The sequence below is a fragment of the Lethenteron reissneri genome, chromosome 4 (assembly GCF_015708825.2).
Source record: "Lethenteron reissneri isolate LAM-NWPU_2019-01 chromosome 4, ASM1570882v1, whole genome shotgun sequence".
Taxonomy (NCBI): domain Eukaryota; kingdom Metazoa; phylum Chordata; class Hyperoartia; order Petromyzontiformes; family Petromyzontidae; genus Lethenteron; species Lethenteron reissneri.
In genome coordinates, this window is record NC_083782.1 from 8,045,532 (window position 1) to 8,068,749 (window position 23,218).

A 23,218-nucleotide genomic window follows, 5' to 3' on the forward strand; every position below is an offset into this window, starting at 1 on the left:
GAACTCTCCTACCTCTCCCCTCTTATCTCACTCCCCTCCCCTCCACGAACTCTCCTACCTCTCCCCTCTCATCTCACTCTCCTCCCCTCCACGAACTCTCCTACCTCTCCACTCTCATCTCACTCTCCTACCTCTGCGCTCACGTCTCACTCGCACGACGCTGTTGAACGTCGCTTCTCACGGACCAGCGAGGAGGAGTCCCCCAGTGGAGCTGCTGGGCGAGGCGACGAGTCGTCCTCGCCTGGGAGGTGACCTTGGCTGACCCCGGGCATCACCTGGGCAGGTCACTAAGGTCACCTGCGCGGGTCACCTGGTCAAGACTGTCAAGGCGGAAAGCACCAACACCTGCTAGAGGCACCGCCGCCTCTAGTAATCGCTCTCACGGCACCGACACCGATCCACTGTCTGTATGAAGACCTCCCCAAATCCCCCCTCTCATCACGATCCTGCGACCCGTGCAGGAATCCACACTCGAGGGCCATGACGCAATCCTCGCTCCGTCTCCTCGGTGTGCGTGGTACAATACCAACAACGTGTAAACAATTGCACGTGCGCAGCCTTCACAAGCTCCCCGGATCTCAAAATACAAACACGCCCACCCCTTGCCGATGGGTAGAGGGGGGGGTAGATCTTGATCCCGAATTAGCTCGCGACGTCTGCTGAAGAGGCAGCAGCAGTAGCAGCAGCGAGCGGCTGTCTGCGTCGCTATAATTACGATGACCGTGGCAGCAGCGCGTCCCGGGCTGTGTCACGCCGTCGGGGATGGCCGATGTCAGCAGCAGCAGCCAGCAGTGGAAGGAGCCTGCACCCCACACTCTCCTCGTGCTCCCCACCTATTCTGGCTCGAGACCACCTGCCCCGTCCCTCGACTCTCCCTGCCCGTCTCCTGCTCCCTCCCTCTCACCCTCCTCTTTTTTATTTTTTTACGATCAGTGGAAACAAGAAGATGCTCGGTGTAGTCGGCACTTTGCTTCGTTCATCATTTCTTAATTTATTTTTTATTTATTTTATTTAAACTTTGCTTTATGTAAACCCCCACCTCTCGCTCACTCTCTCGCTCTCTCTCGTTCTGCACCTCCCTCCTTCCCCTCTCCCTCCCTCCCCGCATCACTCTCTCAGTCTCCCCCCCCCCCCTTTCTCCCGCACCGCCCTCGCTCCCTGCGGTCGATTCGCTGTCACGTCCATGGCTGCGCGTGTCCCCGTGTCCCGGCTGGCCCTACTCGGGGCCCCGGGCTCGGGCAAGGGGACCATGGCCCACAAAATCCGCCTCCATTTCGGCATCACGAGCGTGGCGAGCGGGGAGCTACTGCGGGACCACATCTACCGGAGGACCGGTACCACCCCTACACCCCCCCCATCCCCCCCCCCCCACCATCTCATCCCCCTCGCATCCTCTCTCGTTCACTCCCCCTCTCTCTGTCTCTATTGATCCCCTCTCTCTTATCCTCTCGTCTCTCATCCTGTGTTGCTTTCTTCCGCTCTCTCTCTCATCCCCTCTTATCTCCCCTCTCTCATCCCCTCTCTTCACCCCCTCTCTCTATCCCCTCTCTCATCCCCTCTCTTCACTCCCTCTCTCTATCCCCTCTCTCATCCCCTTTCTTCACCCCCTCTCTCTATCCCCTCTCTCATCCCCTCTCTTCACTCCCTCTCTCTATCCCCTCTCTCATCCCCTCTCTTCACTCCCTCTCTCTATCCCCTCTCTCGTCCCCTCTCTTCACTCCCTCTCTCTATCCCCTCTCTCATCCCCTCTCTCATCCCTTCTCTCTATCCCCTCTCTCATCCCTTCGTCTCTCATCCTCTGTCGCTTTCTTCCGCTCTCTCTCTCATCCCCTCTTACACCCCCCTCTCTCTCTTCACCTCCTTAAATCCCTTCTCTTTACCCCCCTCCCCCTCTCATCCTCTGTCTCCCGCCTCCCCCCTCTCTCATTCCCGCCCTCTCTCTTTCTCTCTCTCCATTCACCCGCACGATCGCTGCCCCCCCTATCTCTCTCCGTGGCCGGCACGAGGAGCAGACACGTGCTCGCCCTGCCCGGCTGCCCCGGGGCTGCCAGGGGACCCTTGGCACTCTAATCCCGGAGTTATTTTGGGCGCCCCACGGTGACCGCCACGGTCGTGAGTCGTCACACGAACCGGGCAGTCTGCGCGTAACTTAATCATGTCCCGACTGTGTGTGACATAATCACGTTCGGAGGGTAATTACAACCTTTTTTTTTCTGCGTGTTATTCGAATCATGAGAGCTTCTTCTTTTTAAATCCTTTATATTAAATTCACTTGCTTGCTTGCTTGCGCGCTTACGACCGTGCAAATATTTCGGTCGTTTTTAACCCACTTCCCGTGATCCAATCGAGCTGACATTTTGCACACAGACTCGTTGTGCGTGACAATTTATTTTCGTGAAATTTTTTTTCCAAAATTTTACACTTTTTAAGAATTTTTTTTTATATTTTAATTACCAATTGCTTAATGGTGGTAGGCAATCATCTGACCCATAGGTGGCAGCCATCTCAAGCCAGGGGACGAGAGGACTCTAGCCGCCACGCATATAAAGGATTTATAGTGAAAAACTTTGTTTTTACGGGTTAATTTTTTTAAGTATAAGGAGACGACTTTGAATTGTTTGACCATTTATTTTAAAATATTATTTTGTTATCGCGATTTCGGGGAAGGCACGTGAGCTACTCGGGGCCCTTTAGCCTTTGCTTTAGTTTTGCTTCTGCCCCCGTGCCGCCACTGGCCATCGGGTGTGTGGGTAGTGGAGACCCGGACACGTGCGTGCTTGACCTTGGGTTGGTGAACCTCACAACAAAAACAAAGATCCCCCGTATAGCCTGTAACAAGCTGTAGGGGCAAGTGCTGTTAGCGAGCACCTATGAAGGCCGGCACGGCATACGAGGTGGTGGGTGGCTAACATCACGCCCGGTCGCCTTTGTCTCCCCAGTGGCGATAATTACACATAGCATCAGGTACTCATTTGAGGTTGAGTCGACCTAGGGGAGGCCCAGGACCGGTTCAGATAATCGGCACTGGTGTTGTCCGTAAGTGGTAATCGAACCCGGACACCGGGTTCGTAGCGCAGCGTAGCGCTAACCACTACACTGCCGCACCCCACACACGCTAACCACAACACTACCGCACCCCACACAAGCGCATATTTGAGAACTCCCAGAAGACAGCAGTGCAGCAAGAGTGTTGAATCAATCTGTGCGGTGCTTTCCGTGTTAACCCATTCCATTGCGTGGGGGGGGGGGTCTCTCCGTGCTTTTCCCGTTTTCCTTCCAACCCGAAGCTAAACTCTCGTGAACGGAGTTGACCGTAAGGTCGCCAGTGTGGCAGGACCCTCCTGGGCAAGAGTTCACAGACTCGGCGAAGCTTCCCTATAGTGGGCAAATGCCGTGCATCGAATGAATCACGCGGTCATCCAGCAGTGGATTATGTTGTATTCTTGACAGCAGTCTGGTTCAGGAGCTAGACACCAATGTGGAGATGCTGCTGCTGACGCTGCTGCTGGTCACGGCGAGAGGAATTCAGGAGAGAGGGAGAGAGTTCGTGTGGTGCTGATGCTCCTCCTCCTCCTCCGTTGAAGGACTCCACTGCAGGACCACATTGTAAAGCAGGGCAGTGGGTTTAACACGTGGCAGGCTTTCGCGACCAATATTATTCATAATCAACGTTTTTGGGTTTAGATCGCGTTATTTATAAATGTGTCGTAACCCTCCACCACCCGACACGGCCAATCAGCAAAAAAGTGTCACGTTGACAAAAGACAAATAGTTCACTGCTTTAGCCCCCACACCGGTGTGTTGAAGCGTGAAACCACAACATTTACAATTTGAGTACGACGTTTCGCTGGTAATTGCATCCAGCATCATCGGGCAATTCGCCAGAATGGTGAGGCTCTGCTGTGTCTCCCGTTCTTATATAGAGCAGCAGCAGGGTGACGTCATCATTAACTCATTAAAGGGCAGTGGATTAACAATCGGGATATACATCATCATCATTATTATTTACTACTACACGTTTCCTATCACAGAAGTAATCATTCAAGCCGGACAACTGCCCCCCCCCACCACCGTCCTTGCCCCAAAGGTAAGAAAGCAGTTGCAGGGCTGCGCCTTTACCTACAATATCGATTGGGTGCCACGCAGAGGTCGCAAACGGGGTTTGATTCCTTACCCGTACCCGTACCCGGCCGCACCAGGGTCGCAAACGGCGACCCGTACCCGTACCCGGCCGGGTACGGGTACCCGTTCCCTAACCGTACCCTACCCGAAATGAGTGACAAACGGCTACTCACCAGTGACTCACGGCCTACCCATACCCGTACCCGGCCGGGTATGGGTAGCCGGGTATCGGGTAGGGTACGGGTATCGGGTACCCGGTTGCAACCTCTGGTGCCACGGGCTCCTCGTGTAGCCCACGTGGTGACCACCTCCCTCTCTCTCCATCCCCTGCGGCTCCGCGCGGCGTTCCTCCCACGATTATTCTTCTAATTCCTACCCACTGCGAGCCGCCGTGGTGATGGCTCCCTCGTGGGTGATGAGTGTGGGGAAGGGGGGGTGTTAAAATATATAATAAATATTTAATTGGGAGCAAGGTCATCAGGGGTCACGCAATTGAGAAGTCGCGGCGGGAGGCTCGATGCTCGGACCGCATGCGGTCTCGACAGCCCCCCCCCCCCCGGGGCCCACGAGTCGGAGGTGGGGGCGGGCGGGGGGGCTGGGGGGGGGGCTGGGGGGGGGCAGGGAGAGGAGGTGGGGGGGCAGGGGGGGGGAGCGGAGGGGGCAGGCGGGGCGCCCAGCCGGTGTGCGTTCACCGCTCCTTGCAGAGGTTTGATATTCACTCTTCACGTTCACTCACCACGTTCACTCACCGCATCCGCTCACCGCATGGCGAGTTCACGTGCTTTGGACACCATGAACGTTGCCCCCCGGCTTCCCGGAACGCGGTCAACGCCAGAGAGTGGTGGTGGTGGGGGGGTGAGCGGCAGGGAGTGGTGGTGGTGGGGGTGAGAGAGCGGCAGGGAGTGGTGGGGGTGGTTGGGGTGAGAGAGCGGCAGGGAGTGGTGGGGGTGGTGGTGGTGGTGGCTGGGGTGAGAGAACGGCAGGGAGTGGTGGGGGTGGTGGTGGGGGTGGTGGTGGTTGGGGTGAGAGAACGGCAGGGAGTTGTGGGGGTGGTGGTGGGGGTGGTGGTGGTGGTTGGGGTGAGAGAGCGGCAGGGAGTGGTGGGGGTAGTGGTGGGGGTGGTGGTGGTTGGGGTGAGAGAACGGCAGGGAGTGGTGGGGGTGGTGGTGGGGGTGGTGGTGGTTGGGGTGAGAGAACGGCAGGGAGTGGTGGGGGTGGTGGTGGGGGTGGCTGGGGTGAGAGAACGGCAGGGAGTGGTGGGGGTGGTGGTGGGGGTGGTGGTGGTTGGGGTGAGAGAACGGCAGGGAGTGGTGGGGGTGGTGGTGGGGGTGGTGGTGGTGGTTGGGGTGAGAGAGCGGCAGGGAGTGGTGGGGGTAGTGGTGGGGGTGGTGGTGGTTGGGGTGAGAGAACGGCAGGGAGTGGTGGGGGTGGTGGTGGGGGTGGTGGTGGTTGGGGTGAGAGAACGGCAGGGAGTGGTGGGGGTAGTGGTGGGGGTGGTGGTGGTTGGGGTGAGAGAACGGCAGGGAGTGGTGGGGGTGGTGGTGGGGGTGGTGGTGGTTGGGGTGAGAGAGCGGCAGGGAGTGGTGGGGGTGGTGGTGGGGGTGGTGGTTGTTGGGGTGAAAGAGCGGCAGGGACCGTCGAGGGTTACGGGAAGGGCGGCCGCCCGTGCCGGAACACGGAGCTGGGGTCGCCCCGGGACCCGCCTCTCCGTCCCTTGCCTCCACGCCACTCGTATAACAACAGACTGTGTGGGGGTGGGGGGGGGGGTCAGTGTTCTGTTGTTGTTGTTGTTGTTGTTTTAGCGAGCAGCACCGATGAAGGCCGGCACGGCACACAAAGGGGGTGTGTGTATCCAGTGCCACGCGCGACCGCATTTGCACAATGCTCATACACCCACACCGCACCAGGTACTGATTTAAGGCTGAGATGACCTAGGGGAGGCACAGGACCTTGTTCCGACACCGCTCGCCACACCGACATTGTCTCTTGCCACCAATCCAAGCCGGCTTGTCTGAGTTGAACGCCTTTATCCAGGCGAGCAAGCAGGGTTACCCGTGTGACCCCAGGCATCACCGCCGTGCTGCGTGCTGCGTGTGTCCGCGTGCAGAGATCGGGCACCGGGCGCGCTCCTACATCGTGGCGGGTCGCCTCGTGCCCGACGACTTCATCACACACCTCGTCATGCGGGAGCTGCAGCGGCGCGGTGACGCGGGATGGGTGCTGGACGGTGCGGCGACACCCCTACACGTGACCCGGCTGACACCGGAAAACTCACCGCACTTGTGAACCCGGTTTAATCCGAGTGGGCAGGCTGTAAGCTCCGAGTCGAGCCCAGGATCTCAGCGATAGCGGCTCTGCCTAACTCTGATATGCTCGTTGTATGGTTTCCGCACGTGGCTTTTTAAATCCTTTATATTAAGTTCGCTTGCTTGCTTGCTTGCGTGCTTGCTTGCTTGCTTACGACCGTGCAAATCTTTCGGTCGTTTTTTAACCCACTTCCCGTCATCCAATCGAGCTGACATTTTGCACACAGACTCGTTGTGCGAGACAATTAATGTTCGTGAAAAGAAATTTCCAAAATTTTACACTTTTTAGGGAAAACAAATTAAATATTTAATTACCAATTGCTTAATACTGGCAGACAATCATCTGACCCATAGGTGGCAGCCATCTCAAGCCAGAGGACGAGAGGACTCTAGCCGCCACGCATATAAAGGATTTAGAGTGAAAAACTTTGTTTTTACAGGTTATACTTATTAATTCTCAGGACCGGGATTCGATTTGAATTTAAGTGACAAATTGATTTCACGTGATTTTAAAGCTTTCATGACTGCAGGAATTCATATTCTTTGGGTCTTTCGGTAAAGTCACGCAGATAGGATATTTTCTTTGAACCTATCTACGTGACTTTACCGACAAACCCAAAGAATATGATTTCACGTGGTGTGTACTATATACATAATTAAATCCTTTATTAAATCCTTTATATTAAGTTCCCTTGCTTGCTTAGGACCGTGCAAATCTTTCGGTCGTTTTTTAACCCACTTCCCGTGATCCAATCGAGCTGACATTTTCCACACAGACTCGTTGTGCGTGACAATTAATGTTCGTGACATTTTTTTCCCAAAATTTTACACTTTCTAGGACAAAAATATAATATTTATTTACCAATTGGTTAATGCTGGCACACAATCATCTGACCCATAGGTGGCAGCCATCTCAAGCCAGAGGACGAGAGGACTCTAGCTGCCCCGATGCCACGCATATAAAGGATTTATAGTGAAAAACTTTGTTTTTACGGGTTAACTTTTTTTTGTATTATTCTAACCGAGCTGACACCGGAAAACTCACTGCACTTGTGAACCCACTTTAATCTGAGTGGGCAGGCTGTAAGCTCAGAGAGTCGAGCTCAGGATCTCAGCGGTACCGGCTCTGCACCTCTGATATGCTCGTTGCATGGTTACCAAACATGGCCTTTTAATTTAAGTGACAAAGCTGATTTCACGTGGTGTGTGGATATATATACACATTTTATTTTCGTGTTATTCTGACCGAGGTGATACCATCAACTCGTTCCGCTTGGGAATCCGGTTTCAACGCGGCTGTAACTCAGGATTCAATCCCAGGCTCTCTGCGGCGCGGGTTCAGCGAGTCCGTGGCTCTGCTACAGACATTATGAACCCCACCACCCTCTCCCACAGCCAGCCTCACCAACTCAACTTCCATCCGATAATAACACTGGTCAACAAAAAAAAAAAAAAATTCTGGCCTGGACTTTTACAGCTGTTTTACACTAATTTCAGGGTGCTGATTCCAAATCTGATCTCAGATTTGCTCTATCACATCTCGTTTTTATGCAAGTTGTTGCGAGTCAGTGACTGCTTTAGTGTTAAAATATGGTGCTGTATTTGTAGGATAGTGTGTTTATAATATAATTTTATGTAGATATCCACATTTATTTAATATTTTTCTTCTGCAGTTTTTTTTTGAAAATTCAATATTTGATATCTCCTGATGTGATAGACAAAAACTGATGCCAGATTTGGAATCGGCACCCCAAAATTACCTTAAAACCGTTGGAATACCTTATGCCAGAAAAAGTGTGTTGACCGGTGATAATTATCAACGCTGCCGCGCGGGTCTCGGAATCTTGGCGCGAGCTGCCGGGAAAAGAACGGAAGCCGTGATTTCCAGCGGGGGGGGGGGGGGGGGGGGGGCAGGGGGTAGGGGAAAAACTGGAAACACTCCAACATGTAAATGCGACCACACAGCGCGAAACCGTCGGACGCGCATTAAAGCCGCTCGTCCCTCGTGGGATTCTCGCTCCGAGTTCGACGTCCCGTGCGGCCACGCGGCTTTTGCGGTGGGAGGGGCTGGCCGAGGTCATTTCTCTGCAGGCAAAAAACCTCCCCCACCCGCAATTGCCAACAACGACCGAAGATCATCACCCCCCCCCAACTCTCACCCATCACCGCTGGGGCAAGTGTTGTTAGCGAGAGCACTCATGGCAGGGCCGGCACGGCACACGAGTGCGGAAAGGGGGCCTCCCCACTGATGTTGTTTACGCGATGTGGCAAGTACTTGCATGCCCCTGCCATCTAAATCATTGTATTCTTTCACAGTTTTTTTGCTAAACTAAACTTTTTTCTTTTTTTACCAGGTAAGGCCTACTTAGCTGTATAGCTCTTTTACAGAAGCGATCTGGCCACAAATGACAACTCGACAAAGTTGCTTATCATGTGGAAATTTCGATTTAAAGCTTTCGTGACTGCAGGGATTCATCTTCTTGGTTCTTTCGGTAAAGTCACATAGAAGGGAAATAATAAAATAATAAAAATAAAACATAATAAAATACAATTCTCACGACGTTTCGGCCACAACACAAGCAGCCGTCCTCAGGTGAAGAACAGGTCTGTCGGAAAGACAGTGTCTGAGTGTGGTGAAGAACAGGTCTGTCGGAAAGACAGCGTCTGAATGTCTTTCCGACAGACCTGTTCTTCACCTGAGGACTGCTGCTTGCGTTGTGACCGAAACGTCGTGAGAATTGTATTTTATTATGTTATATTTTTATTATTTTATTATTTCCCTTCTACGTGACTTTACTGAAAGAACCAAGAAGATGTGGGAATTTATCGCAGCCAAATACTCTAAAAGCATGTTTCAAAATGTGGAGGGAAAACCCGGAGGACCCGGAGAAAAATGCAGGCGACCACGAAGAAAGAGAGAGAGACAGACACACAAACTCCAAATATACCAGATTTGAAGCTTGTAGATTTGAAGCTTTCGAGACTGCAAGGATTCATATTCTTAGGTTTTATATATATACCGCTGTCAGATTCAGGATCGGAACCCACGGACCTTCTGTATACCAGGCGAGGCAGTTAACATCTCGCCACCCTGGCGTTCCCATCTCCTCGTGTTTGCGTCTCGGCCAGGATTCCCGCGCACGCTGCCCCAGGCGCACGCCCTGGAGTGCGAGCGCGTGCGGCTGGACGCGGTGCTGTGTCTCGATGTCCCCGCCGACATGATCCGAGAGCGCCTCTCCTCCCGCTGGATCCACGCCCGTAGCGGCCGCGTCTACAACACCCACTACAATCCCCCCAGGAACGCGGTACGGACCGACGGACTATAGGTGATGGTAACGGCTGTAGGTTATGGTTATGGCTATAGGTTATGGTTATTGGTCATAGTTGTGTGGTTATTGGTTATTGATAGTGAATGTGGTTACTGGTCATAGTTAGCGAATGTGGTTATTGGTTATTGATAGTGAATGTGGTTATTGGTTATTGATAGTGAATGTGGTTATTGGTTATTGATAGCGAATGTGGTTACTGGTCATAGTTAGCGAATGTGGTTATTGGTTATTGATAGCGAATGTGGTTATTGGTTATTGATAGTGAATGTGGTTGTTGATAGTGAATGTGGTTACTGGTTATTGATAGTGAATGTGGTTATTGGTTATTGATAGTGAATGTGGTTGTTGATAGTGAGTGTGGTTATTAGTTATTGATAATGAATGTGGTTATTGGTTATTGATAGTGAATGTGGTTATTGCTGTGAATGTGGTTATTGGTTATTGATAGTGAATGTGGTTATTGATCGTGAATGTGGTTATTGATAGTGAATGTGGTTGTTGGCTATTGATAGTGAATGTGGTTATTGGTTATTGATAGTAAATGTGGTTGTTGTTTATTGATTGTGAATGTGGTTATTGGTTATTGCTGTGAATGTGGTTATTGGTTATTGATAGTAAATGTGGTTCTTCTTCTTAGCCTGGGGGTGCACGCCACCCCCTGGCAGTGCGAGATGCCCTTTCTGGGGGTGCGAGAGACATGGGAAGATTTTTTTTTTAGAAGGTAAATCATCACAAACGCAAATTAAGCACGGGCATGTAAGTACAACTTACTTTGTTTCATCAAACCCTGTGTATGTATGAACATTCTACATTTAGTTTTTACGACTGAGATCCAGGGGAGGTTTCTTCATTAGGGCGATTGGGCGACGCACCACCAATCTCATTCAACCACAGAATCATGCTAGCCGTTACTGTGCCTCTGGATATAGTCCAATCAGCGTCATGTCACGTTCTGTGGAGTACCGCCTCTTTTTGGGCGATTTCACTCCGGCTGAGAATCGCCCAGAGTGTTCCCATAGACTTACATTCAAAGATATTTTTTTTCGAACGGCGGGCGCTGCAATGCATTCTCTATGGCTTCCGGGAGGGCTTGCACTAACGTGCTTACGTCATCATACGTAAGCACGTTTCAGTCAACAATATTATTTGTCGTCACCTAGTGGAATCTTTAATAAAAGAAACTGAGTGGATTGTAATAATAGTGAGTATAGAAACAAACAAGATGTATTGTAATAGTCACTTTATTTTTCATTAATATTAAAGAAGTGAAGTTGCCTTTACATGCTTAAGCTGTTAATTTATCCATTGCATGGGTGGACCTTATCCTTATCAATCATCCAGACATTTGCCCCCCCTGAGAGATTTTGCAGGAGCCGCCACTGCTGAGATCCCAAATGGGTGCAAGGCTGCAGTAAAGGTCAAGAACCCACTGCCCTAGAGCGATTCTCTCTCTCAGGTGGGGGAGGTTTGGGGGCCAACTCTCTCATGACCCCCCGTGGCCCCCCTTCCCCCCGCCCCCCGCCCCCCACCCCCCTGCCCCCCCCACCACCCCCAGGGCCGTGACGATGTGACGGGGGAGCCGCTGACGCAGAGGCTGGACGACCGACCCGACACGGTGGTGGCGCGACTCCGCGAGTATCGCGAGAGGACGCAGCCGCTCGTCAACCACTTCGCGTGAGTACGCTCGTATGAGTACGCGTGTGAGTAGGCGTGTGAGTAGGCGTGTGAGTAGGCGTGTGAGTACACGTGTGAGTATGCTCGTGTGAGTACACACGTGTGAGTACACGTGTGAGTACGCACGTGTGAGTAGGTGTGTGAGTACACGTGTGAGTAGGTGTGTGAGTAGGCGTGTGAGTACGCGTGTGAGTAGGCGTGTGACTTCACGTGTGAGTAGGCGTGTGAGTACGCGTGTGAGTAGGCGTGTGAGTAGGCGTGTGAGTACGCGTGTGAGTACATGTGTGAGTAGGCGTGTGAGTAGGCGTGTGCGTAGGCGTGTGAGTACGCGTGTGAGTAGGTGTGTGAGTAGGCGTGCGAGTACGCGTGCGAGTAGGCGTGCGTGTAGGCGTGTGAGTACGCAGTAGTGTAGCGGTGAGTGCTACGCTGCACTACGAACCTGGCCACCCGAGTTCAATTCCCGCTCATGGCCAATACCAGTGACGATCATCTGAACCGGTTCTGAGCTTCCTCGAGGTCAACTTAGTCTCAAATGAGTACAGTAAAACCTTGTAATCCAAAGCACTCGTATATCAAAGCACTCGTATATCAGTTGTGATCACGTGACGCTCGGCAGACAAAGCGTATACACGTGCTACTCGTTTTGCAAGACCTCGCTCGTTTATCAAATTAATGTTTATTTAAAAAAAATGCTCGTCTTGCAAAACACTCGTAGACCAAGTTACTCGCAATCCAAGATTTTACTGTACCTGGTATGATGGGTAAACGGCACCACTGGGGAGACAAAGGCGGCCGGGCATGATGCTAGCCACACAACTCCCTACTGTGCTGTGTCGGCCTTTATCCCCATTTAGCCACTCGCCAAATCGGGGATATTTAATTTTGTTTTGGCAGCATGAACTCCTGCAAGCGAGCCTTGAAGTGCACCTAGCCTGGCACAAGCACTAAGGATGGTGTCGTCACCACCACTTCGTGGCGGATGGCAGCCGTTGTCGCTGTTGTCAGCGTGCGCGTCAGCAGTTGCAACTGTCACCATCATCGGCAACCCTCCACCAATCGTGCATCACTATCATCCATCACTTTCCAGCGTCATGTTGTCATCTAATCGTTGAGACAGAGGAAGCTCCCAGCCCCAACCGCGAAAACCTTTGCACGACCTTCTCGTCTTCACCATCGCAGTAGCAATCCATCGTGTACAACCATCGCCCTCGACCAATCAACATCACCATCATCATCCAAGCAGCATCACTTCACGTAATCTTTTTCACCCAAATCGTCATTCATCGCCATCTTCCATCACCATCCTCCACCCAGGGATTCATTTCAGCGGCCTTATGAAATATTTCCAGACCCAGAACACCACGTCCAGTATACCCTCTCGGCAGTGGCAGAGGCTGCCGGTCACGTGTCATCTACCCCAGCCTACCCAGCGGCCCGGACAAAATTCAGTGAGAACACACGTAGCTTGGTGTTCGGTGGGGAGGTGCTTGGGTGGGCGGAATTCCATGCACAACAGACAGACAGACAAATAATCCCTGGTGGGCAGTGTGGAACCTGTTGTTCCTACCCGTATTAAGCCCCCGTCCTCCACTGTTCACCTGCAGCCATCATCATCACCACCACCGTGACCACGCCGCCCGACCTGCGAGCGACAGCGTCACCCATACCCCTGTCGTTGTCGCCATTGTCCTGCGCATTGAGCAGCAGCAGGGGCCTCCTGCACACCTTCGCGGGCACGGAGACCAACAAGGTGTGGCCCCAAATCCACGCGTTCATCTCCAGCCAAGTCCACTCGTTCGTCTGAAGGGGACCCCCCCCCCCGCACCTTCCCCCCACCAAGGCACACTCAATATCAACCTGCTCACCACTCCCCCAGCCCTCACCGCCACCTATCCATCGTGGGACTCGATAGAAAGGATGGCAAATAGCAGGTAATGTCGCCGGAGACGGAGGAGGAAGACCTAAAGCCAGATGTTGTGGAGGTGATGGCACTGTAAGAACAGATCTCGAAAGTCCGGTGTGTTATGGAACTGTGGACACGTGGAGGCCGGTGCGTCAGTGGCACGGGATGGACTAAGTGCGAAGTAAAATCGCGCACTCGGAGACTCTGCTGCACACGGACATATTGGCTCATCCTGACCCTGGCTGACTTGTCCGAGGAATTTAAATGGCAATGCCGGATAGATTATTTTTTAAGCTTTGGAAATGGCAGCGAATATCCGCTCTCGATGCCATAACATCACTTCCAATTACGACACTTGTCTGCAGAGTAAAGCGAAGCATTAAAGCGCGCTAATTTCACAACGTCCAGATGGAGTCTCAGTTTTCTCATCCGCTTGGCTCATGTGTGTCCCTGCGTGGAAGGAAACGTCACGCAAAGCCTCTGTTGGTTTCGACTGCACGTGTGACGATTGACCCGCGAGCACACACCCGGCCCGTGGCTCGGCAAAGTGTCAGATGTCACAACCCGGCGGTCGCGATTCGACTCATCGAGATATCATTCGTTGCCCTTTCCAATGATGGGCGAGAGTCCGAAGGCATTAGCTCCGCCTGTCTGTCTGTGGCGGTTGTTCAAGTCGATTTTGTTTGACCGTGAGAATTCTGCAGGGCGAGTCAGCGGGGACATTGATTGCCAGTCGGGGCGTAATGATAATTTGCGGGTAATTTTTGAATTGGGAAAATTTGGACTCTGTCGCCAATAACTCCTCGTAAAGATGGTCCCATATCGGGTGTGGGACTGATGCCTGAAACCGCCAATGCCCCTGCAACTACCGCACAGGACGTTGATCTGTACCCGTCAATGTATGGTGTGAGGGAGGATATGGAATAAAAAATATATTTTATATATATAACAAAATGATGGTCCCATGTGATGAAACTTCAGCATAGAGTTGTGTTGCGATTAAAGGCTTGCCCTAGAGAAAAAAAAGAGTGGCCTCATCGATCAAACGGTTGCCCAGAACTTGGATTATACGAACCACCGCTATCGGGAATATTAGCTAATATATGCAAACGGCTTCTCCATTTCGGCTTCTCCATTTCTCCCCGCGAGACCGATGGGGCCACCATCGTTATGTTTGCAAGACCGCAGCTGTGCGCTAACCATACAAAAAAGTCACCACAGTTGGTTTTTCCGTTCCACCTTCCACGGACCAAATCCTTTCTTCGTGTGCCAGGTTTTTTTTTTATTTTTAGCGGTGTAAAATGCGCACGGGAAGACTTGCTACCCACAGCCACATTGGTCGGTCCTGAACCCGCCTGACTTGTTCAAAATGTTTAATCATCTGAAATGGCAATGCCAGACAGAGTGGGGTTTTTTTTTGTTAGCTTGGGAAATACTGGCGAGCGTCGGCTTTCGATGCCACTAAAATGATTTCCAATTACAACACTTGACCATGAAGACAAGCAACACGTGTGCCAATTTCACAATGTCCACACGGAGTCTTCCTTTCTTTCTCATCCTGATACGTACAGTTGGCTACGTGCGGCTCCAGAGAAGTTCAACATACATACATATGCCTGCAAACTGAGCCTGGTTGTACGACGACGCCTTAAGTTAAGGGGAGTTCACTTGGTAAAAGGGCAGCCCTACAATGGCTTGCTCATGCCACTGATTGCACAAGGGGGCCTTCCACTCGTCGAAGGTATTTGGCCTACTCTTTCACGCTGGTGAGATGTCTTGCTCGGTGATCTGTGGCTTCTATGCCTTGCGTATTTCGGCAGCAATATGGCTCCGGAGCTATCTGCGCCAGTGTCATGGTCTGCTGCTGACCACGAGCGGGCATCAGGAGAGATTTCGTGGCGTTTTGCTATTACTTCTCCTCCGTTGAAATGGGTTTACTAAATTGTCCAGACTAAGGTAGTGCGGGGCCTGTAGCATATGTTATAAAGGGGCCCTAAATAAAAAAAAAACACGTAAATATTAAAACACAATTTTTTTACATGTAATTATATTTTCCCATTTACTATACAGCCGGATAATACGACAAATCGCTAACCTTAAATACCCAGTCGTTCACAAAAGTTGAAGGCGGTATAGTACTATAGTAATAGAGCAAGTGCAGAATCACTGAACCAGAATTGTAGCTTGAAAGCATTTCGTGCAGGGCCTTTGAAAGTGTGGGGCCTGTACAGGGCCGGATTAATATATTTGTAGGCCCCTGGGCTACATGTACTGTGAGGCCCCCAGTAATAACAAATCTTCTTGGTTCTATCGGTAAAGTCACGTAGAAGGGAAGTAATTATTTTTATTATTTTATTACTTCCCTTCTACGTGACTTTACCGAAAGAACCAAGAAGATGAATCCCTGCAGTCACGAAAGCTTTAAATCGAAATTTAAGGAAAACAATGTTAAATAAAAAAAAAAATTTTACAAGGCTAACAACAAATACAATTCAGCATTCACAAGTGAAATAACTTTTCACTTATTCTCTGGAGGCCCTCCAGCTGGCTGAGGCCTCTGGGCTGCATCTCCTAAAGCCCCGTGCCTTAATCCGGCCCTGGGCCCATAGCATATGTAGCTATTTTTAAATCATTTATATTAAGTTCGCTTGCTTGCTTAGGACCGTGCAAATCTTTCGGTCGTTTTTTTAACCCACTTCCCGTGATCCAATCGAGCTGACATTTTCCACACAGACTCGTTGTCCGTGACAATTAATGTTCGTGAAAACATTTTCCCAAAATTTTATACTTTTTAGGACAAAAATATTATATTTAATTACCAATTGCTTAATGGTACAATGCAATCATCTGACCCATATGTGGCAGCCATCTCAAGCCAGAGGACGAGAGGACTCTAGCCGCCACGCATATAAAGGATTTATAGTGAAAAACTTTGTTTTTACGGGTTATACTTATTGCTACTACGATAATGCGGCACTGGGCTGAGAGTTCTAGACAAATGGCGCATTCGACGACCGGGTCTCACATCACTTCGTCTGTTTGGTGATTAATATCGTTGAAAGTTTCGATGAACATTGGCCGTATCGCGGCCCCTACTCCGGTGTTGTTTCGTAGATGGGAATGCAGCTGAGGTGCTTCCACGGCGACCAGTTAGGGGCCGTCCATAAATGACGTCACGCGATTTTGGACGATTTTGACCCCGTAAAAAATCGTCCACATGGCGTCACAAAAAGTCAGCCCCTCCTCAAATATGACGTCACAAAGCTCTGCCCCCCCCCCCAAAAAAAAACATGCTTCAAATCGCTTTAAACTATTGTCATTGTAGTGCGTATTTAATGTGGCGCTGCACTCTGATGTTGTCGGAGAAAACGTGTATTACAAAGTATATTTAATTAAGTAGAACGCGTTGTCTATATTTATTTAAAGTTGCGCATTTTAATGTGACGTCACATTTCTCAACCCCCCCCCCACCTTCATCACACATCGTCACAAATGTCTGACCCCCCCCCCTAGGTGCGTGACGTCATTTATGGACGGCCCCTTAAGGCCTTTCGAATCCACAAAAGAAACGTTTCAGGAGTTTTATGTAACCAGTAAAAAAAAAGTTAGGTTCGTGTAATGCGTAGTGTATAGTGATATCACGTATAGTGTTATTTTGTTATTTTTTAACCTATCTACGTGACATTACCGAAAGACCCAAAGGATAGTGTAGGGTAATGTAGGGTGGTGTATACAAGTGTAGTGTATAGTGTAGTGCATGGTATAGTGTACGCATATTGAACTTATTTCGCAGTAGACGTTAAAGATCCCGAGGCGTTATTCGAAGAAACATCGTGACCTACATTTGCCAAATGTCAACGTTTTACACGCCAATGTCTTTGGAACACAAAGCAGCAGCAGCAGCAGTGGTGACCATCGCCCCCTACTGAAATAAAACTTGGCATGACCCTCCTGCAGAACACGCGGTGAGGCTTGCAAACAATTGTAAGCAAAACACTGCGACTACGACTACTACGTGGACACTTCAACCTTCGACCATCAACCCAATCAGGACCGCATACCTGTCAATGTATGATATAGTAGTGTATAGTGTAGTGTATAGTAGGGTTTCGTGTATAGTAGTGTGAAGTGTATAGTGCATACCTGTCAACCCCTAATCAGTGATTCTAGAATTGAAGCTTTCGTGACTGCAAGGATTCATATTCTTAGGTTTTTTCGGTAAAGTCACGTAGGTAAAACATTAAAAAAGTAAAATAAAATAAAAATCACGACGTTTCGGAGGCAACACAAGCTTCCGTCTTCAGGTGGAACCGTCACAGCCACGACAGCTGTATCAAGTAAATGAGAGATTGCAGGAGCTACCACTCCGTTTATATAATGGTTGGAGAGGGGGGAAGGGCCGCATACTTTTTATTAATATGGTAAGGTGAGGCTTAAGAGGGTGTGCCCGACCTTATTACAGGCCAATTCAGACAGTGTTGGTCACCCCGTGTCCCTTATAAATCTCAACGTTCATCCTACAAATCCCATCACGATGGAGAAACACAAACAAATAGACACATTAAATTTTGATTTAAAGCTTTCGTGACTGCAGGGATTCATATTCTTGGTTCTTTCGGTAAAGTCACGTAGAAGGGAAATAATAAAGTAATATAAATATAAAACAATAAAAATTATCACGACGTTTCGACTGCAACACAAGCAATCATCATCAGGTGATCATCATCAAGTGATTGCTTGTGTTGAAGTCGACACGTCGTGATAATTTTTATTGTTTTATATTAATATTATTTTATTATTTCCCTTATACGTGACTTTACCGAAAGATTCTGTCCGCTTATATGTCTGTCTATATGTCTCTGGTTCTGTGTTTGATCTCTCTCTCAAATTTAGCATTCTCAGGAAGAACGTCATCAACCAGGTAGGGTGTTGACTGTTATGTCATCCGACTCTCTGTTGTATTACATTACATTTCTAAGTACAGTATACTAGATTTCGATTTAAAGCTTTCGTGGCTGCAGGGATTCATCTTATTGGTTCTTTCGGTAAAGTCACGTATTATATTATTAATTCTTTTATTGTGTTTTATTTTTATTATTTTATTACTTCCCTTCTACGTGACTTTACCGAAAGAACCAAGAAGATATACTAGATTTGTGTTTCTATTTAATTTATACCTGATGACGATTGCTTGTGTTGCAATCGAAACGTCGTATGCTAGTATTTAATTTATTATTTTATCTTGATACGTGACTTTGCCGAAAGAACCAAAGAATAATTCCTGCAGTCACGAAAGCTCCAAATTACGTTTTTTACCGAAAGAACCAAGAATATAAATAGTCTCCATTGGTGTTGGACCAGATGACGCCAAAAGGCGTACAACTCAAAAACAGCGCACTATCAGAGTATTGAGAGCTCGGGGTGAAGCATTTACACTATGAGACATCTCCTTTACCAGTGGCAAAATATAGTGATAGGTTTTTACCCTTTCAACTGGTCCAAAAACTTGACCAGACGAGGGGGGGGGGGGGGGTGAGAAATGTGACGTCACATCAAAATGCGCAACTTAAAATAGATATAGAATTGTTATAACAACACTAATTGTTATAACAACACTCCTACAACATCAGAGTGCAGCGCAACATTAAATACGCACTACAATGACAATAGTTTAAAGCGATTTGAAGCATGTTTTATTTTCAAAATGGAAATATGGTTTTGGTGAGAGGGGGGGGCAGAGCTTTGTGACGTCATATTTGAGGGGGGGGGTCTGACTTTTTGTGACGCCGTGTGACGAGGGGGGGGGGTCAAAAATCGTCAAAAATCACGTGACGTCATTTATGGACGGCCCCTAACAACATCTAAAATTGCATCTTTAATCTGCTGCTATTAACCCATAAGAAATAAAGAATAAGATAATGGACACTTGAGATAATTTAAGCTAAGCAGGTATTGAGCCTGGATAGTGATTTGAATGGGCGACCCCAGTGCATAACGGGTGCTATAGGCTGCTGCGTTCCTACGTGGCGGGCAGCAGAGGGCAGTGCTGACACATCCACTCTAAATTGCTGTGCTCCAAGATTCACCAACTCGCTGTGACCGGCGTGGTTGATAAGCCACTTCGGTGAGCTTTTTTTTGAACAAAGCAGCTAATAGCTCAGCAGGCTTTAACCTCGTAAAATAAAGTAAAAAATAGTTTATTTTTTGTGATTTGCTAAACTTTCCTACACGTTGCACTGTAAAAAAAAAATCTTCATAGCTCATCGAATATTTCCAGGATAAAAATGTATAAAAAATGTACGGGTCAAATCCACGTGGGAATTCTAGTGATGGGGGTTGCTATGGTTACCCCACCCCCCCCCCCCGGGACACGACGTACCCCACCCCTCTTGTATGATGACGTCACAACAGCGTGTCACCGCGCTGTTGACGTCACCATACGTTACACACGTCACGCTCGCCGGCACGCGAGGGGGCGTCACCCAGCGTGGTGACGTCACCGGGCGTAGAATTTCCGAGGTTTGTTTCGTCCGCGCGGGTGACGCGTTGGCGCGATGACGTCACGAGGAGCGTAATGACGTCACCACGTTAACCCCTCCCCCCTCCTAGCCCCTCGAGCCACCACCCCCCCTCCCCTCGAATCATATTTCCCAGTCTGGATAAGTGACGGATCACGAGGTCTCACGCGAGCCAATGCGGCGGCGGCGGGTGCGCGCATCCGCAGTGGGAAATACAAACCGACGCGGATCCGGAAACGCGGACGCGGGGCCTCGCCGGGCCGGGCCACCTGAGCCAACATCATCGCCAACATCATCGATACATCATCGATACCATCATCGATAACATCACCGATAACATCGATAACATCACCACCAACATCATCAACATCACCACCAACATCACCACCAACATCATCAACATCACCACCAACATCATCAACATCACCACCAACATCATCAACATCACCACCAACATCATCAACATCACCACCAACATCACCAATACCATCACTAATACCATCACCAAAACTATCACCACCAACATCACCAATACCATCACTAATACCATCACCAAAACTATCACCACTAACATCACCAATACCATCACCAACATCATCGATAACATCATCGATAACATCACCACCAACATCACCGATAACATCAACAACATCACCGTTAACACCACCAACATCACCACCAACACCAATACCATCACCACCAACATCATCACCACCAACAACATCAATACCATCACCACCATCACCAATACCATCACCACCATCACGAGACACCACCATCAACAACAACATCACCACCATCAACAACAACATCACCACCATCAACAACAACATCACCACCATCATAGCCATCACCAATATCGACACCAGCGCAAGCACCACCATCAACGTTCACAACGTTTCACACCATCACCCACATCATCATCGCCGACACCATCCCTGAACTTTTTAACATCACCAAAAACGGATCACCCATCACCACCACCATCACCACCATCACCGATAACATCAACAACATCACCACCAACATCACCGATAACATCAACAACATCACCGTTAACACCACCAACATCAACACCAATACCATCATCACCAACATCACCAATACTATCACCACCATCACCAATACCATCATCACCAACATCACCAATACCATCACCACCACCACCATCACCACCATCACGAGACACCACCAACAACATCATCACCATCAAAGCCATCACCAATATCGACACCAGCGCAAGCACCACCATCAACACTCACAACGTTTCACACCATCACCGACATCATCATCGCCGACACCATCCCTGAACTTTTTAACATCACCAAAAACGGATCACCCATCACCACCACCATCACCACCATCACCATCACCACAATGTCTATCCTGCAGTCGGCCTTCGATTTCTTTGGAGGCAACGCGGCCCGAGACGAGAAGGACTTCGTGGGCAACACGGTGGAGCTGGGCAAGCAGAAGCTTCGTGTCAAGGCCGTTCTGGCCGAGGGTGAGGTTCCACACAGCCACAAATCTACCGGCCCGTCACGGCTTTTACCCCCTGTAAGGTAAAAGTGTGAAAAATTAACCCGTAAAAACAAAGTTTTTCACTATAAATCCTTTATATGCGTGGCGGCTAGAGTCCTCTCGTCCTCTGGCTTGAGATGGCTGCCACCTATGGGTCAGATGATTGTCTGCCAGTATTATTTATCACGGCTTTTACTCCGCTGTGTGTGTGTGTGGTCTACTCGTGCAGAGACATTGATGTTCTTGGTTCTTTCGGTAAAGTCACGTAGAAGGGAAGTAATACAATAAATAAGTATAACCCGTAAAAACAAAGTTTTTCACTATAAATCCTTTATATGCGTGGCGGCTAGAGTCCTCTCGTCCTCGGGCTTGAGATGGCTGCCACCTATGGGTCAGATGATTGTCTGCCAGTATTAAGCAATTGGTAATTAAATATAAAAAAAAATTCCCTAAACAGTGTAAAATTTTGGAAAAAAATTTTCACGAACATTAATTGTCTCGCACAACGAGTCTGTGTGCAAAATGTCAGCTCGATTGGATCACGGGAAGTGGGTTAGAAAACGACCCAAAGATTTGCACGGTCGTAAGCAAGCAAGCAAGCACGCAAGCAAGCGAGCGAACTTAATATAAAGGATTTAAAAAGCAACGAGCCTACCTTTACCCTACCTTTTACCTTACCACAATACAATCACTCTACCCTACATTTTACCCTTTAGCAGGTAAGGTAAAAGGTAAAAAGCAACGAGCCTACCTTTTACCCTACCCTTTACCTTTACCCGTTGGCATGTCGACACCTTTACCTTTACCCCTTTTACCCGGTAAAAAAGGTACAATTACCTTGCCTTGCCGAGGCCTACCTCTGTGTGTGGTCTTCTCGTGCAGAGACATTGATCTTCTTGGTTCTTTCGGTAAAGTCACGTAGAAGGGAAGTAATAAAATAAAAAAATAAAAAATACAATTCTCACGACGTTTCGGCCACAACGCAAGCAGCCGTCCTCAGGTGAAGAACAGGTCTGTCGGAAAGACAGAGTCTCGTTCAGAACAGGTCTCATTCAGACGCTGTCTTTCCGACAGACCTGTTCTTCACCTGAAGACGGCTGCTTGCGTTGTGGCCGAAACTTCGTGAGAATTATTTTTGTTATGTTTTATTTTTATTATTTTATTACTTCCCTTCTACGTGACTTTACCGAAAGAACCAAGAAGATGAATCCCTGCAGTCACGAAAGCTTTAAATCGAAACCGAGACATTGAGTTTTCATGTCCACACGGCGTAGGACGTCTCAATGCAGGGCAGCAAATGTGTTTCTCCCTCCTGATGGGACTTTGTGGGATGAACGTTGAGATTTATAGGATTTACGTGGTCACCAATAAGGTCTGGGTTCGTCTGTAATGTAGAGCACTGATAAGGGGTTGACAGGTATGCACTATACACTCCTATACCCTACTATACAGTACAGTACACTATTATATCCTACACTATACACTACACAATAATACCTGTCGACCCATGCGGTTTACCCCGTATTCTTGTCCAGTGAAATTGAGTTTTGAGGTTCGTACGGCGTACAGCCGTTTCAATACGGGGAACAAACTTGTGTTTTGTCGATTTGTTTGTGTTTCTTCCGTGTGATGGGACTTTGTAGGATGAACTTTGAGATGTATAAGGGCACGGGATCACCAATAAGGTCTGAATTGGTCTATAATAAGGTAGGGCACTGATAAGGTGTTGACAGGAATGTGATATACAAAGCCGATGAGCTTTGAAGCGCTTTTTGGGTTTGTTACAGATGATAACAACTTTGGTTAGGGGGAGAATGTGGGTGATGATAGGTGTTGGGCTGGAGT

General features: G+C 49.1%; 3 protein-coding genes across 5 annotated transcripts in view; all 3 read left to right on the forward strand.

Moving 5' to 3' along the window:
* The first annotated feature begins 1,138 nt into the window (after positions 1 to 1,138).
* On the forward strand, positions 1,139 to 14,252 carry LOC133350139 (GTP:AMP phosphotransferase AK3, mitochondrial-like). 2 transcript variants are annotated; one of them, XM_061564168.1, is made up of 5 exons: positions 1,139 to 1,334; positions 6,230 to 6,349; positions 9,558 to 9,733; positions 11,313 to 11,431; positions 13,136 to 14,252. In XM_061564168.1, exons 1-5 carry the CDS (start codon positions 1,184 to 1,186, stop codon positions 13,233 to 13,235), a joined length of 666 nt encoding a protein of 221 aa, XP_061420152.1. In that variant the 5' UTR covers positions 1,139 to 1,183; the 3' UTR covers positions 13,236 to 14,252. The 2 variants fall into 2 exon arrangements, with proteins under 2 accessions (XP_061420152.1, XP_061420156.1); XM_061564172.1 differs by having other exon boundaries at positions 13,139 to 14,252.
* On the forward strand, positions 13,366 to 21,162 carry LOC133350738 (mucin-2-like). The gene is made up of 3 exons (XM_061565425.1): positions 13,366 to 13,413; positions 20,059 to 20,196; positions 20,293 to 21,162. Exons 1-3 carry the CDS (start codon positions 13,366 to 13,368, stop codon positions 21,160 to 21,162), a joined length of 1,056 nt encoding a protein of 351 aa, XP_061421409.1.
* Positions 20,455 to 23,218, forward strand: part of LOC133350085 (cyclin-G-associated kinase-like) — a 66,229-nt gene continuing 63,465 nt past the window's right edge. For both annotated transcript variants that reach the window (XM_061564089.1, XM_061564098.1), the window contains exon 1: positions 20,455 to 21,356. In XM_061564089.1, coding sequence (XP_061420073.1) covers positions 21,230 to 21,356 — 127 coding nt within the window. In that variant the 5' untranslated portion in view covers positions 20,455 to 21,229. The remainder of the gene's footprint in view (positions 21,357 to 23,218) is intronic.